Below are 15,580 nucleotides of genomic sequence, written 5' to 3'. Positions count from 1 at the left end.
TTAGCTAATGCCTTTTTTCTCTCAAAGCTCCCTTTTTTCTAGGCGTATAATAATCTCAATATAGTGACGGTGTTTATGTGATTTTTTCAAAATTGACTGTTTAACTTATTTATACCTTATTACTTTGTCCGAATTAGGTCTGGACATGTGTAAAATGCGGGAATACTCGGCTCAATCTGAACATTTGGAGCACGTGCTATGAGTCAATCGGTGTACATACATAGACCTGTATTACATAATCCAATGAATATTGGATAAAAAAAAAAAGGCGACGTCACAAAAAAAACGGTTAAACCCCACCGTGGGGTCAAATTATCCCAAGCCAATTCACGAAAAAACAACAGTAATACAAGCTTTGATCAAAACCAGCGAATTCTTTATTATATCCCTCCTCTTTGTACAAACTCCTATTCAGGACCTTGAGCGCATGCTTTCCAGCATAGCTGCGCACAAGTTGGCAACGCATGACGTAGCAAACGAGAGAGAGCTGCGCCGTCTCAAGAACCCAACTTAACCCATTGCTCCCACTGCCATGAGTCGTAAACCCGGCAAATCGCGTGCTGTCGCCAGCAACACCTTTACAAGTTTTGGATCCAAAACCTTTGGCGCCTTCTCAGCTGCTTCCAGAGGTGCCGATCTATCCTACTTAGCCGAACCACCAGATCTGTCCTCCATTTCCAATGCCAATGTTGTCGTATCCCTCAAGAATCTGCAAAAGAAAGATGCTACAACCAAAGCAAAGGCTTTAGAAGAATTGGTGTCCTATGTTCAAGCCCATCCACACGATAAGGATGGAGGGGTAGAGGAGCCCATCTTAGAAGCTTGGGTGCGTGCAAACCAGATGAATCAGTATAATGTCGTACTTAGTTAGTAATGTGTATAACAGGTCCAGCTATATCCTCGCATCTCGATTGAAAATGCCCGTCGCGTTCGCGAACTTTCCCACATATTGCAATATGAGTTAATGAAGTCCGGTCGCAAGCGTACAGAAAGACATGTGCCGAAGATTGTGGGCTCTTGGCTTGCTGGTACATTCGATAGGGATAAGGTAGTATCTCGTGCGGCCGCGGAAGGACTGTCTTCCTTTCTCACAACCCCGGAGAAAGTGGTTCAGTTTTGGAAGCGGTGTCAACCACAGATCCTAGACTATGCGTCTGGCGCTATAAGGGAGACTGCAGAAACTCTTAGCGACGAGCGATCCACAAGCGCCGACGATGCCGAGGCCAAATCCTATCGAGTTCTAGGAAGTAGTCTTGCGCTAGTCCTAGGTCTCTTACAGAAGCTTGATCCTCCGGATCTTGAGAAGTATCAAGACGATTACGACCAATTCTTCGAGCAGGATAAGGTCTGGAAGGGTGTGTCCATGAATGATATCGTCGTAAGACAGTTGTCTTGTCAACTGTTGACCGCATGCCTTGAGAAACGGCCAGGCAGAATCGAAGCGGATCTCGGCCGACTTAGTAAAAACTTTGTCGCCGAAGGCTTGACGAGTAGTCAAGTTGGTTCCGCAGCCAGTTATGTTGACGCACTGACTGAATTGACTGCTAGACATCCAACAGTCTGGACTTCTGAATATCGGGGAAAGAAATCACTGGCCTCAAGGCTAAGGGCCTTTTTGGAGAAAGGTTCTCAAGGTGCAGGACCGAAGTTTTGGGTCGCGCTCAATCGCCTGATAGAAGTAATACCGGCCGACATACTTCCGAAAGATCTGGACAGCTCCTTGGACTTCTTAAAATCTATGAGGCTAGGGTTGACCAGGAGAGAGGAACCCCGAAGCAGTGCTATTGATGGCTGGTCGACGTATCTCAATGCTACCAAAAACTTCATCAAGGCAATGAGCTCTGGTGATGATAGGATTAAGATAGTGCAAGAAGATATATTTCCTCTGATTGCGCATTATTTCAATCCGACCCCTGAAACATCGATATGGGCATCTGGAAGCCAGGTACAGATTCTAATCAGAGCATATACATCGACAGCCACTTCGCCATTTGAGAAAGTAATAGCAGCTACAGACTCAGAATGGGGCCAATGGAAAGAAAACTTTAGAGCCCGCATCCGCAACTCGTTACCCGAGGCGTCGAAGGAGCATGAAAAGTCGCAGAAGACCATAGCCGACGAGGGAGATAGATGGTTTACTTTTACGGGTTTAATCTCGGACGCCCATGAGAGAACACAGGGGACCGACCGTCCCATCCCAGATATACCTGCCAAGTATTCCTTAGAGTTACTCGAGGATATCTTCAAATTGTTAGAAACAAGGAAATGGAAACCTTTCGGAGCAGCAGCTACTGTGGAATCTGCTTTCAAGCAGGCTCCGCGTCTTTTTAGGCAATCCTCTACTACTACAAGCAATGTATTTGACTACCTCACAAACGCGTTACAAAGTAATGGAGTCGAATTCCTTCAGTCGCCCGCTGCACCATACATTTTCTCAGTCATCAACCTATTAGGTCGTATTCCCGAACAGAAGCAGGAATACGAGAAAATCTGGAAGACAAACATCACAGCCCTTCTAGGGTATATCAATGACACTGGTGCTTTGCCAGCCCTCACTACGATCATTTCCACCAATGACGCCAGTGCTCTTGCCCGGCAGGACCAAGTCTTACAAGCGGAATTAATAAAGCTGTGTTTGATGTGTGCTGTAGGCACCGTTAATTTAGGTTGGAACCTTTTTGATGCGGTATTGACATTTGATACTTTGACAGACGCTGCCGCAACTCGACTTGCCAAAGAACTTGGAAATCGCATCATGAACGCCTTAGGCCAACCAAATCCAGGTGTAATCAAGGGTCTGCGTCTCATAGCGGAGAAAAAGCCAGATCTATTATTACAGGACGAAGTAACTCATATGAACTTAATAACCAACTTACTGAGTGTTTCTGAACGGTTTGATGTCAATTCCGATATCGCCGTATTGAAGGGGTTGTTGGAAACTCCTTCAACCGGAAGTTCTCGACTATCCAGCCTCGTACAGCGAAGTATTTCTACTGCTGATTCGAGCTCGCTCACGTATGTTCCACTTTAATATTATTCTCTAGTCCTACTAATAATGTTGCAGCGTCGACACTATCGTCCAGCAAGTTGTTCAAAGTTGTGGTATTAATGCTGAGAATAATGGACAACTAGAAAATTTGATACCAGACACGAACATATGGAGGGAAGAATTGGCTCTCTTTCTGCAAGAGACACCTAATCAGTCTCTTGCTTTTACAAGTATTATCGGCGGTGCTTATTTTCTTCCTACATCCACAACAGCAACGCCAAATACATCTATAAGAAGAGATCGAGATGGATGTTCAATCTCTGGGCGCATGGCGCTATATATCACCAAACTATTATCCTCGGGTTATCAGCTCGACGCCCTGCCGCTTCCGAAGCGGGTGGAGGTTGTGATATATCTAAGCCTGACCGTAGGGTTAGTAACAGATCAAATAACAGTGAAGAGCGAAAATCAGATTTGGAGTTCGCTTTCTTCCGAGACTTCACTATCAGATGCAGAAGAATTAGTTTCGTCTGCGCGGAAGTTCATTATCGATATGACAGAGGATGCAGCAAATTGGAGGGATGGCTCCAACACGGAACAGTCGCGGTTGATGTACGACATCATACGCACGTTACTCAACGAGTCAAGATCCTTAACACCTATGGGTCTATATTACGCGCGGGCCTTAAGTGAACTTCTTCAAGCATTGGCAGAGAAATACGGCTTTCCATCTAGTGGAGAGCAATGGTTAACAGATTTAGACATACTAAAGAACAACGCCTCCACTGTTTTCCCTGCCATCGCAATCCTCAGTGGTCTGGGCGAAGCGCTTTCGGCTTCAAGGGTTGTCAACAACTTTTGCAACCGCCTAGTCAGCGATATTGCGGGAGCGAACCTCGGCCAGGAGAAAAGCCTGACCACGCTCGTGCTTCTCAACGCTTGTACGCAGATATTTGATATCGGAGAGCTTCCAGTTGCGAACAACCGGCTGGTTTTTGCAGTTAAGCAAATTACATCATGGATAGACACTCCAGAAGAAGTTGACTACCGTTTCGCAGCAGAAGCTTGTCGTAGCCTCCAGCGCCTACTCCCATGCGTCAAGGACGTCTATGGTCCCTATTGGCAAAAGGCCATTGATTTTTGCCTGTACCTCTGGACGAAACCGATGACCGGAACACTCGATTGTCGACTACCCGAAATCCACGCTTCCCTTCGCCTGTTTATCACATTACAATCGCTAGAAGAACCCAATGACGACCTTGTTGATATTTTGCAAGAATCCTCAGAGAAAAGGTCGGCTGCACTAATTGAGCTGCTCAAACTTCCTAGGGACATAGGTACGCAACCCTTGGAGATCGTCGACTCGATTATCTGCCGCCTAGTAGAGAAGCTTCCTCTACATCACATCAAGGACCTCTCGGAGTTATATGGGTTAGTAGCAAGCGACTCGCGGGGCATCCAAACGGCAGCGTTTAGCATTCTCCACAAAGCGCTCCCTGCCGCCCAGGAGGATCTATCACTGGACGTATTAATAGAGAAGAAAGAAGCTCGACTTCCAGACGAATTGTTATCTCTTCTTCTTGATGCCCCAACGCTCGAAAAGTACTCGGATGAAGCGCTTGGTCGCTTCCCATTGCTAGTTCGCTGCTATCTTCTTTCGTGGCATCTAGTATTTGACTCTTTCGGGGCTGCGGCATTTAAAGTACGCAGCGACTACGCAGAGAACCTGAAAGCTGCAAACTATGTTGGCCCACTGATGGAATTTACTTTCGATGTTCTAGGTCATTCCGCAGCTCATCCGCTGAATTTAGAGAAGGCTGGTTTTACGAAGGAGCACATTAAAGAGTATGACATCAAGCTTGCCGAAGCCGAAACTGAAGAAAGAAACATGCAGTGGCTCCTCATCCATTTATTCTATCTAGTATTAAAATACATTCCCAGTCTCTTCAAAGCATGGTACATGGAATGCAGATCCAAGCAGACCAAGATTGCGGTCGAAGGATGGATGACGGAGTTTTTCTCCCCTATCATCATATCAGAGGCGTTGGACGACGTTATTAAATGGGATACAACTCAGGAGACACCTGCGGATGGCGAAAACAAGTTAATTGTCAGAGTTAGCCGTGCTGCTAAAGAGGTTACTGCAGGCTACGAGGTAGATGAGCTACAGGCGTCGATTGCGATACGGATCCCGCAGGAGTTTCCTCTTGAGAATGTTTCGGTATCAGGGGTGAACCGTGTTGCAGTTAACGAAAGGAAATGGCAGAGTTGGATCATGACGACACAGGCCGTGATCACATTTTCGGTGAGTTTACATGGCATCGCTTACAAGGTTTGAATATTGTATCTCATTTTTTTGACTACAGGGTGGCAGCATTATCGATGGCCTGACGACCTTCCGCCGTAATATAGTGGGCGCCATGAAAGGGCAAACCGAATGCGCCATTTGCTATAGCATCATCAGCAGCGATAAGAAGACGCCGGATAAGCGCTGCCAGACGTGCAAGAACCTGTTCCACCGGACCTGTCTTTACAAGTGGTTCCAAAGCAGCAACCAGAACACTTGCCCCCTGTGTCGCAACCCGATAGACTATCTGGGATCGGATAGGAGAGCGGCGCGAAATACTTGACGAAAGGGAAACAGAACAAGCCAGTTCCAAGCCACTCTGTAAAAGAGACAAACGGATTAAATGTATATTGGTGAGGCCATGGTAATAATACAGGTAGTTAACGCCTAATATTCCGTGTCATTATATTCGGTACCTCTGCTGGTCACCTTTGCTGGTAAAATTGTGAATTTTAGCTCTATGATACTTACCTAGGTAGCTACTCTAGCTATTCTATTCTAGGTTCTTGACGCCAATGAACAATTGAAACGGAGGAGAACCGGTTAGAATTGAGTTGGCAGTAATCTCGTTTTTCCCCAGAGCTTTTCCACATGCGGACCAACAGTTAAATATACATACCTCCTACATGTATGAATTCTCACCACTAGCGGGGATAACACGACATACTAAGCCTCTTTCTATCGAGTTGATGGCTATTTATATTTTTTATACCGGTAGGATTCTCCAGCGGATTTTAGCTTCCCTTATTGGTTCATACATCCGGATCTGGATCCTCTCCTCGACCCCACCCCAGCTCATCGCAACTCATTCCAACATGTTCCAGCCCTATTGGGAATTGATGTTCCATGCGTGTCCCAATCGCACGTGTGAGAGACGAGAGAGGCGGCCCCCAATCATTCGTAAATGTAACATAACAGCACGCTTTAAGGCTTCTAGACTATTTTAAAATTCATGGTGCGACGCGTTGTATTTATGCCGATCTGATCTAAACGACTAGTATAAGTTTACTCGATGCCCTGTTGGTGAATTCAACCTCGCATCTAACATCCTCTCCATTCAATACCCACCTACTTACCTACCTCCCTAGAGGTATATACATAAACTACGTAGTACCATAACCTACATGATAGCTTATTAAAATCCGATGGAGAACGTCCACTATAGTGAAAGTAGAAGTAACGAAATCCATCATCTCGGTTCCCAACCTGAATATTATGATTACACCAGTCACACGAGTCGATCCGACGGTAATTTCGAATATCAGCCAGTCCATGGGGATCTAGGTCATGCCCAGGCCCATGCCTATTATGAGTCGGTGCCGGCGTCGGCGCCATCATCATATTATACCCAAGACAAGCCCGGGTCTAGCTTCCCGAATATTAGCAGTAAACCGATCTCTCGAGCACCTTCGGAACATTATACTCAGTTCGAATATGCCGGCACCGGCGCCGAGGACCCTCTCTTCTTAACCCAATCCACGTCGAAACCCCAAATCATATCGACACGCGGACACAACTGGAACTTAGAGATAGGAGCGCTGGTCATTAGCTTCGGGGCATTAGCAGCCTTAATAGCGCTGTTGATCTACGTGGACGGCCGTCCCTTATCTGACTGGAAAGGTTCCGTCTCGGTCAACGTTATAATCTCCGGTTTGGGCGCTGTTTCTCGAACATCGCTAGGATTTGCTATTAGTTCGTGTCTTGGACAGGCTAAATGGAACTGGTTCAAGAGGCGACCAGACAACCTCGTCGCTTTTGATAGGTTTGACGAGGCTAGTCGTGGGCCGTGGGGGAGCTTGTGGCTTATAATTTGGCTTCGAATCCGGTAAGCTCACTGCTCCTTAGGTACCTCGTTATCTTCCTCCATAATCCAGAAGCTAATTCTTTTATTCAGTCATTGGATAGCTATCGGTGCTTTGGTTACTATATTATTAATGGCATTCGAACCATTCCTACAAGCCGTTATATCCTTCCCAGGACAAAGTGACCCGAGCGCCGACTCTCCCATGATCCAACTCAGCCGCAGCGAGAACCTTGACGTAGGCTCATACACAGGCGACCCCTCGACGGGAGTTGGAGCGCTACAACTGACGCCCTCCGAAATAACTCTGTCCATTGATCCCTTTCTTTCTATTCCGGACCTAGGAATGTTATCCTCTTTCAACAACGGGTTCTATAATTCCTCAAGACTCGAGCAGCCAACTACTTCATTCACATGTCCTACTGCCAATTGCACCTGGCCCGTATTTACCTCGTTGGCCGTTTGCAGCTCGTGCAGCAACATAACCGACCACGTGAAGCGGTCCCATGAATACGGATCAAACAAGGGGACCCTATCCTCAAATACTAAAAATATAGTTGCAAACTACACCATAAACTCACTGCCTAGTCTCAACCTTTCCAACCCAGCCGATATTGACCTGGACGAAGGCAAGACTCTTTTCTCTCAAGTCGCCTTCATGTCCGCAACAAGAATTACGGACCCGAAGCTTACCCTCGCGTACCAAAACTTGACAACAATGATCACTGCAGTGGAGATTCTGAGAGCGGCTCAAGAGTATGAAACGGGAGAGCTGATATGGGATAAGACCCCCGTTTCAGCAACGGAATGTGCTTTATATTTCTGCGCCAACGCATATGAGTCTGTCGTCGAAAAAGGTGTCCTCACGGAGAAGATCGTGGCCTCTTGGGCTGAGCGGGACTTTGGCTCATATCGCAATATCAGCGATGTTAGGCATTTCGACGACTACGAGAAGTGGAACAACTATTCGCTCTTTTCTCAATATGGAGATTTTCAGAGAAGCGATCTGGTATTGTTCATACCCGACGACGAGATCAAGAAGCACAAGCTACCCGAAGATGTAGGGCGCCGTTTCAATCTGACGGAAAACACCATTGGAAGCACGGTTCGCTTCGTCAATGACGATCTCCTAAACCCGGTTATGACCTGGCCCGTGGGAATGAACACCGACGCGGTTCCCGTCGCGAAGGCTCTATACCAAAGCCAAGACCTGTCGGCCACCTTCAACCAGGTCGCTTGGACAGTGTCCAACTGGATGCGCGAGATCTCCAATGCAACAGCCCCAGGCGTTGGGGAGGAGTGGGTGATCCATATCCGCGTTAATTGGTATTATATGATCCTCCCCTTGATCACCTTGTCCTTCGGCTTCCTCTTCTGCATATGGACCATCATAGATACGCATAGACTACGCCTCAATCCTTGGAAGACGAGCCTGATCGCTACGTTGACGCACTCCGTCGACGTCCAGACGCGGACGCAGCTCAGGGATGCAGACAAAGAAGGGTACCTGAAGAAATCGGTTAGAGCCATGACCGTGAAATTTGAAGACGTAGGATACGGGCTGGAATTACGGACTAAACAAGCTTGAGTCTTTAACATATAACTACCTACAGTCTACGCATTTATATTATTATACTAACCATCTCAGCATCGCGCGGCATATTTCTCACAGTACCATCCATAGCGGCGCATCCTATCATGGGTATTAAAGAATAATTGAATTGATCGATACCAATACCAAAGTTGATTTCGTACGTTGCGGTTAGGGTCTTTTTCTCTTAATAATTACCTAGATGTTTAAGGTACTTTCCTTCATACGGGTTACACGTTGTCATCTTCATAAGATTGACTGGCCCCTTTGTCCCAGTTTACTTTTCTGAAGACAGGAGCATTTTTGTGGCTGTACCTGACCCCAAGGAGGCTGGGAAGCGGAGGCGGAGGCTGGCTCGCAGCTTTGCGCCTTTCCTCGACCAGCCGCCTTCTCTCAGCTCGGCGATGCCTCGCGAGGTTTTCGCGAGTCAGCTCTCTTATGGGTTCGCCGAGGTTCGATAGGCGTCTTGAAGACCTCCGGCCCGATAGAGCGTCTCTGAGCTCCTTCCGGGCCAGTTCGATGTCGTGCATGATCTCCTCGTACGAGATGCGCTCCAGAGCCAGGGAGGACCTGCGGCTCTCGCTGCTGGAGGATTCTAGAGGAACCGCGAAGGTCACGCCTGGGGTGAATCTTTCCGTGGAACTGCCAGAGGATCCGGAGGGGGCCCGGAAAGTCGTCCCGGGAATAAACTGCCCTTCGCTGGAACTTCCAGAAGGGACCTTGAAAGTTCTGCCTGGGATGAGTTCGCCTGTCGAACTACTAGAAGATGCTCGGCTTTGGGTGTCTTTAATGGGGATATTGGTGCCCCCGGGATTTCGGTAAAACTGATACCCTCGTACTATTCTTTGATTCTTGACCGGCGGATGGATTTGCGATCCGCGTGGCCGTCGAGTTGAGGGGTCTGGTTCGTAACTTCGACGAACTCGCTTGATAATCGGAAACCTACTGCTATTATCATTTTCTTTGGAACGCTTTCCACTTGCGTTCTCGTTCTCGGGGAGGATGAACAATCCACCTGCCATTATTTGCTTAAGGGTATATGGAGGGGCACTTTTCAAGGCGATGGACTTCAGAGGGGTAGGAAGTTTGTCACAGATACATATGGGAGCAAGGTCACTGGCAAGCTGCAAGGGGAAAAAAAGGGGGACACCTGAATTAAATATATACCTGGAACTATGCTTGATGCTGGAACGTCTACTACGTTCTATAGCAATAGATGATATGGCATGGCCCTCGTCTATATCAGTGTCAGGATATACGTACACTATTTATGTTCTATGACAGACTTCGACAGACTTCGACAGACAAAGGCATTGTGCTGGGTAGTTCTCGAAAACACGACATTACTCCCTAGAAGTTACAGGGGTTCGACATTTAACTTTAGCTACCGCCAACGCAAATATACCACGACCCTACCAGGTAGATAGGTTAGGTACCTCCTATATATCCGCAACAGAGTTCAACGCCATGGCCACAAGATAGCTCTACCAAGCGGCGGACATCTCCATAGTTAAATCAAGGCTTTATAAGGTCTGAAGAGACAAGGGGTTTTTTGGGTAGACGGTCAATGGCCGTGTTGGTACGGCCTAGCAAGTGATTCATATGACTTTCTCCGCTAAACCTAAAAATTGCTCTATATACTCTACCCTATTTTATAGTATGTTCATGCATTGCCATTATAATGTATCGCTAGGCCCTGGGGTTCAATTCCTCAGATGGTCACAACACTTTCTTTTTTTTCGGTCTGGGCCATGTCTCTCCCCCAAGAGCATGTTAGAAGCCCGAGGTAATATAATGGTATATTTCACAGTAGATACTACGTTTCGAATAAATCATATAGGTTTACATCTTCTTTGTTGGCGTCTTAACCAAAGACATAGATTTCCTTCCCATATTTAATTGATCTAGTACATAGAACTCCTCTACTGGAATAGGGGGCGAGATAGGGGTTAAGACTAATTGTAACGCCGCCTTTACGTGCACCTTGGAACTATGAAACCAATATAATCATTCGCTATCTGTTCACAAAGTTTCCGGAGCTCATATGTCATTTTTAAGCCAGCGCGGCATTGTATTTATTCCCCGCCTTTCTGACGTCGATCGCATCGCATCATTCGCGAACCTCACCGTCGGCAAGGTACACGACACACTGCAATACCGTCATATGGTTTTGACGCAACTAGATCAATCGGAAAACCCTGACTTGCCATTTTTCAGCAGAAGCGAAGAATGTGAGCATTCCAGCTGCTTTGCATTCAAAATGACGGAATCCGTACATCAGGAGCCCGCCGCTTTCTCGTAGCTTCAACCTAACGTGTGCCGCAATTCCGCCGGAAGAGAAAACGAAGTCCCGTTTTTGCTTTTTGTTTTTCCCAACTTTTTATCTTTGATGCAATGTAGACTTATGAGGCGTTCCGGTGCAACGATGCTCAGCGAGATACTTGCTCTTATGAATGAGTCTCGTTAATTAGGTGGTACCGAAGTTCTCCATAATGTCTCTCTGCCCGAGATTGGCGCGGACTGTGGTTCGTACTCGCCCGGATGTATTGCACCCTTGCATATATCACTCCTCGCGGGCGACTCCGTTCCCTACCCCTATCCTACTACCACCAAGGCTATTCCATTCTTCGCCCAGCCCGCGGTCGAAGCCAACCAACCCAGACCCGCGAGAAAACCCAGCGACCGACTTGGCCCCTAATGCCGACGTGAATGTCGGCCAGAAGCGGTTCGCCGACTTCGACTTGAAGGGCAAAGTCTTCCTCGTGACGGGAGCCGCAAGGGGCTTAGGTCTGGCTCTTGCCGAGAGTCTCGTCGAGGCCGGAGGCAAAGGTAACATCTCTTATCCCGTGGCTTACTTACCTCTTACCTTATATGACACGGAACACCTGTTGCTCCTTTCCTCCGTCTTTTTTTCTTCTTTTTCTTTTTCTTGTTCGCTAACACGCTTGTATCTACCCTAGTCTACTGTCTCGACCGGGAAGCGAAACCCGACGCGCACTGGGCGGAAGCCCGGAGGCGAGTGGTGCCCGAATGGGGGGGCTCGCTGCACTACCGGCAGCAGGACGTGCTGGACACGGCGGAGCTGGACCGGGCGATCGCGGAGATCGCGGACGACAACGGGCGGCTGGACGGGGTGGTGGCGGCGGCGGGGATCCAGCAGCTGACGCCGGCGGTGGAGTACTCGGCGGCGGACGCGGCCAAGATGCTCGCCGTCAACTTCACGGGGGTGCTGATGACGGCGACGGCCGCCGCGCGCCAGATGATGCGGTACCGGTGCCGCGGCAGCATCTGCCTGGTGGCCAGCATGAGCGGGCTCGTCGCGAACAAGGGCCTGCTGTCGTCCGTATACAACTCGTCCAAGGCCGCGCTCATCCAGCTCGCCCGCAGCCTGTCGATGGAGTGGAGCCCCGTCCGGCCCGACGGCTCCGGCGGCATCCGCGTCAACTGCCTCAGCCCCGGGCACGTCCTCACGCCGATGGTGCTGAAGAACTTCGAGGAGGTGCCTTCCCTGAGGAACACGTGGGAGGGCGAGAGCATGATGGGCAGGCTGGCGGAGACGACCGAGTTCAAGGGCGCCGCGCTGTTCCTCCTGAGTAATGCGAGCAGCTATATGACAGGTTCTAACCTCGTGATAGATGGCGGGCATACTTCTTGGTAGTGCTCATTTTTAGATGGTCGTATTTCATTATTATATAGAGAGAGTGCACGTAGGAAAAGCCGCTAGGGATGTATATACTAACTAGTAGGATTCACTGTACAGAGTAGGATGTAGATGTCTGATATATAACATACCTTATGCGCATTGATATGTCATATTTGAACTGGTTCTATACGTCAGGTACCTGTTTTTGCTGAGCTGAGCTATATAAGACAATCGAGTTCTTCCCGTAAAGAGTGACAAGAATATATAGAAAGGGTGTAAAAAAGGCTTGAGTCCAGGTCTCTATATAGTCTATCTATCGAACTGTACCTATCGTTAGAATATCAGAGAGGCCTGCTTCCAGGATTACTCCGTTCAGTTTGTCTCTTCTTCGAATATATTACCATTCAGGCGCCTGGAATTATATGCAAATTGTTTGATACAGTGACGACTGGGATTAGCGAAGAGCATTATTCAATCCCTTGTTAGAGGAGAAAGGTCAAGAAAAGCGTCTCTCCTAGCAATATCCTTGTCTGATCTAGATGGCAACCACGCCTTCAACAATAGATTCTAGAACATTTCCGGGTACGTTGCAGCGTGTGTTGCAGCAGGCGACCTTTAACCAGTCTCGAAAATAACCATGAGAAAGATCAAGTCCATCTATGCCGAGCAACGACGGTACCGGATCTTCCGGATATCCTCTCCGAATGTGATCCTATGCGTGCCGTGTATAGTCTGGGATTTTCCCCGTAGCTCTCTCTATTACGATAAGTCGCGCAAATTCTAATATAGCGGACATCCTTTTCCATCGTCAATTGCCGTACCTCAAAGCGTAAGATCTCGATAACGTCTCGATACTGGTCGCATTAAGGATGGTAATGATAGACCTTTTTTTTTCAGCGGTATATGTGAGAATATTTGATAATCTCGTCCGGCAACGGAAAATAAAGGGGCATGTGACCTTCGAGGTATGCATACCTAACCCATCTCGCCCGGCACTTTAAGTAGTCCGGCAGCCCGAGTTCGAAGCATTGAAGTCGACGGCGGCTATCGGCTGTCGGGGCGGCATCCGGGAAACCCATACATACTTACTAGTAGTATATAGTTCCAAACCCATGCTATTTTCCAAGACGGCATTTCTAATCCATTGCTAAAAGTAATATGGTCCTGATCATCACTGACCAATACCCACAGAACACGCGAACGCGATTCGAAGCCGGAGTAGCATCTTGGAACCCATCCTTGTCTTGATAGAATAGCGTCCCGTTTCTGATGTCTGATGTGTGGATAGTCTCATCTTGACGTGCTGTCAAAAGACCCATAATTCGAAGCTAGAAGCTATTCCCCTCATCGATTTTCTCGTGGGTATGATGGGTATTGCGAAGATGGTAAGATGTGCTCAATGGGATGTCCCAGACGCTTCCCATGCAGTGGAAGCACTGATCTGTCGTTTAACCACGAGATTCTTCTTCTTCCCCTGTGAGATGAGGCGCGGAAATCAATCATCGATCCCGATCGGTAGGGTTTCATTCACCGTCTTTGAACCTCCCTTGGACCTTGGAACCTGGGGCCTAGTCTGGCCTAGGAAGCCTGCGAAGTCGGGCATTCGGTGGTGCCCAGCTTCTTGAAGAAGCCCACCTTGCCCACAAATGCCCCCATATCGCGCGTTTACATGCCGACGCCTAGCTCGCCGTATCGATAGGTCAACTCGTAGGGCCGAAACAATCACTTACACATAGTAAATACCTAGTACCTCACCTATATACCCCATCCAGAATTCGCTTTTCAAAGGCCGACTGGAGCTCGGACATCGGTGAAGAAACTAAGAGCGAGTCAGCGCATGGAATATAGCTGTTCAAGGATGATGGTTCCATAGGGCTCCTCCTAAAGAGAAAATGAATATGTGAAGGGTCCGAGAACCGGTAGCCGTGGAGTAGACAGAGGTGCGATGGGCTCCTTATATAGCCCAGTCCTAAGCATCTCGACTGCGACTGTAGATTAGCACGCAATAGCACGCCATCTCAAAACCTAACATTTCATTCGAGAGCTTAGTTTATAGCAGTCATGTCTCGCCGAATCGATCGACTTCCAACGCCGACCCATGTCGAACCTAAGAAGCTGATAGTGCTAAGCGCACCTAGGTGGGTGAATTCTAAGACTTCGGATAACAAGTAAAGAGTCAAAGAAATAGCTTCTGACTCGAGATTCAGGACTGGTACTCATGGCCTCTACCTGGCTTTGAAGCGCCTGGGCTTCAAGCCGTTTCATATGGCCGAAATCATCAAGGCCGGGCCGGAGCAAGTAGAACTTCTGAACGACGGGCTCTACGCTGAGATGTTCCACGAGGGCAAACCATGTAAGTGAATTTTGCAGACATATAAATCTGCAAGGTACCTATGTATCTTGGAGTGTTCTTGATCAGCAAGTGACAGGCAAATACACTATACCGAGAGCTAACACGACTTCAAGATGGCCGTGCAGAGTTCGACAAATGGTTCGCCGACTATGACGTACGTGACCCTCGTTAATTTTGTTCTTCCAATTCGACTCACGAACACCGGGTTACAGATAATTATAGAGATGCCTTTCTTCATGTTACGCTCGACGTTGGAAGCCTACCCAGACGCCAAATTCCTCCTGACGGAACGGAATCCGGACAAGTGGGCGAAGTCATTCGAAAACACAGTCGGCATGATGGCCGAGAAATTAACGAGCTTTCCGATGTCCGTCTTCAAATACTTTGATGCGTTCGCCTACCACATGGCTCGAATGGGCACAGTGGTACTTAATTACTACACCAACGGATGCGGTCTGACGCCAGAAGGGCATAAAAACCTGATGAATAACTACAGCAACTAGTACGTTGCAATAATACCATATTTTTGTGAAGTGTATATTCTAACGTGCTATGAACAGTATCGCGGAAGTAAAGCGTCTTGTCCCACCAGAGCAGCTGAAAGTTTGCAAACTCGAGGATGGGTTCGGATGGGATGAAATCTGCCCGTACCTAGGCGTCCCGGTACCTGACGAAAAGTGGCCGTCACTTAACACACCAGAAGAGTTTGGCGAAATCGCTAATCCGAAGGTGAAGAACGCATTTATGAAGGGCATGTTCGGTACAACATCCATCATAGCCCCCATCGTCGCTGCGGGTGTCTGGTTTTTGAAAAGTAGAAAGCTGTCTCTTTGAAGTATCGCTTAGGATATCCACC

At 48.0% G+C, this 15,580-nt stretch overlaps 5 protein-coding genes across 5 annotated transcripts; 4 read left to right on the top strand and 1 right to left on the bottom strand.

Annotated features, from left to right (window-relative positions):
- The first annotated feature begins 310 nt into the window (after positions 1-310).
- F4812DRAFT_416958 (Zfp294 protein) lies at positions 311-5,977 on the top strand. Its single transcript, XM_047933132.1, has 4 exons — positions 311-826; positions 887-3,015; positions 3,065-5,294; positions 5,356-5,977. Exons 1-4 carry the CDS (start codon positions 533-535, stop codon positions 5,617-5,619), a joined length of 4,917 nt encoding a protein of 1,638 aa, XP_047792606.1. The 5' UTR covers positions 311-532; the 3' UTR covers positions 5,620-5,977.
- Positions 5,978-6,481: 504 nt separating this feature from the next.
- F4812DRAFT_449874 (uncharacterized protein) lies at positions 6,482-8,725 on the top strand (the record flags this gene model as incomplete). Its single annotated transcript, XM_047936024.1, has 2 exons — positions 6,482-7,161; positions 7,231-8,725. 2 exons carry the CDS (start codon positions 6,482-6,484, stop codon positions 8,723-8,725), a joined length of 2,175 nt encoding a protein of 724 aa, XP_047792605.1.
- A 117-nt stretch (positions 8,726-8,842) lies between these two features.
- On the bottom strand, positions 8,843-9,852 carry F4812DRAFT_260041 (uncharacterized protein). The gene has a single exon (XM_047930795.1). It carries the CDS (start codon positions 9,748-9,750, stop codon positions 8,959-8,961), a length of 792 nt encoding a protein of 263 aa, XP_047792604.1. The 5' UTR covers positions 9,751-9,852; the 3' UTR covers positions 8,843-8,958.
- Positions 9,853-11,220: 1,368 nt separating this feature from the next.
- F4812DRAFT_468942 (NAD(P)-binding protein) lies at positions 11,221-12,386 on the top strand (the record flags this gene model as incomplete). Its single annotated transcript, XM_047938826.1, has 2 exons — positions 11,221-11,557; positions 11,689-12,386. 2 exons carry the CDS (start codon positions 11,221-11,223, stop codon positions 12,384-12,386), a joined length of 1,035 nt encoding a protein of 344 aa, XP_047792603.1.
- Positions 12,387-14,432: 2,046 nt separating this feature from the next.
- Positions 14,433-15,558, top strand: F4812DRAFT_456293 (P-loop containing nucleoside triphosphate hydrolase protein; the record flags this gene model as incomplete). The annotated part of the gene is made up of 5 exons (XM_047936963.1): positions 14,433-14,509; positions 14,579-14,724; positions 14,838-14,878; positions 14,937-15,226; positions 15,285-15,558. The coding sequence occupies 5 exons, from the start codon at positions 14,433-14,435 to the stop codon at positions 15,556-15,558; spliced, it is 828 nt and encodes a 275-aa protein (XP_047792602.1).
- Positions 15,559-15,580: the final 22 nt, after the last annotated feature.

Source organism: Daldinia caldariorum (assembly GCF_022478825.1).
Source record: "Daldinia caldariorum strain CBS 122874 unplaced genomic scaffold F4812scaffold_3, whole genome shotgun sequence".
Classification (NCBI taxonomy): Eukaryota; Fungi; Ascomycota; class Sordariomycetes; order Xylariales; family Hypoxylaceae; genus Daldinia; species Daldinia caldariorum.
The sequence above is the reverse complement of the archived record's forward strand: the minus strand, read 5'-3'. Positions and strand labels throughout refer to the sequence as shown.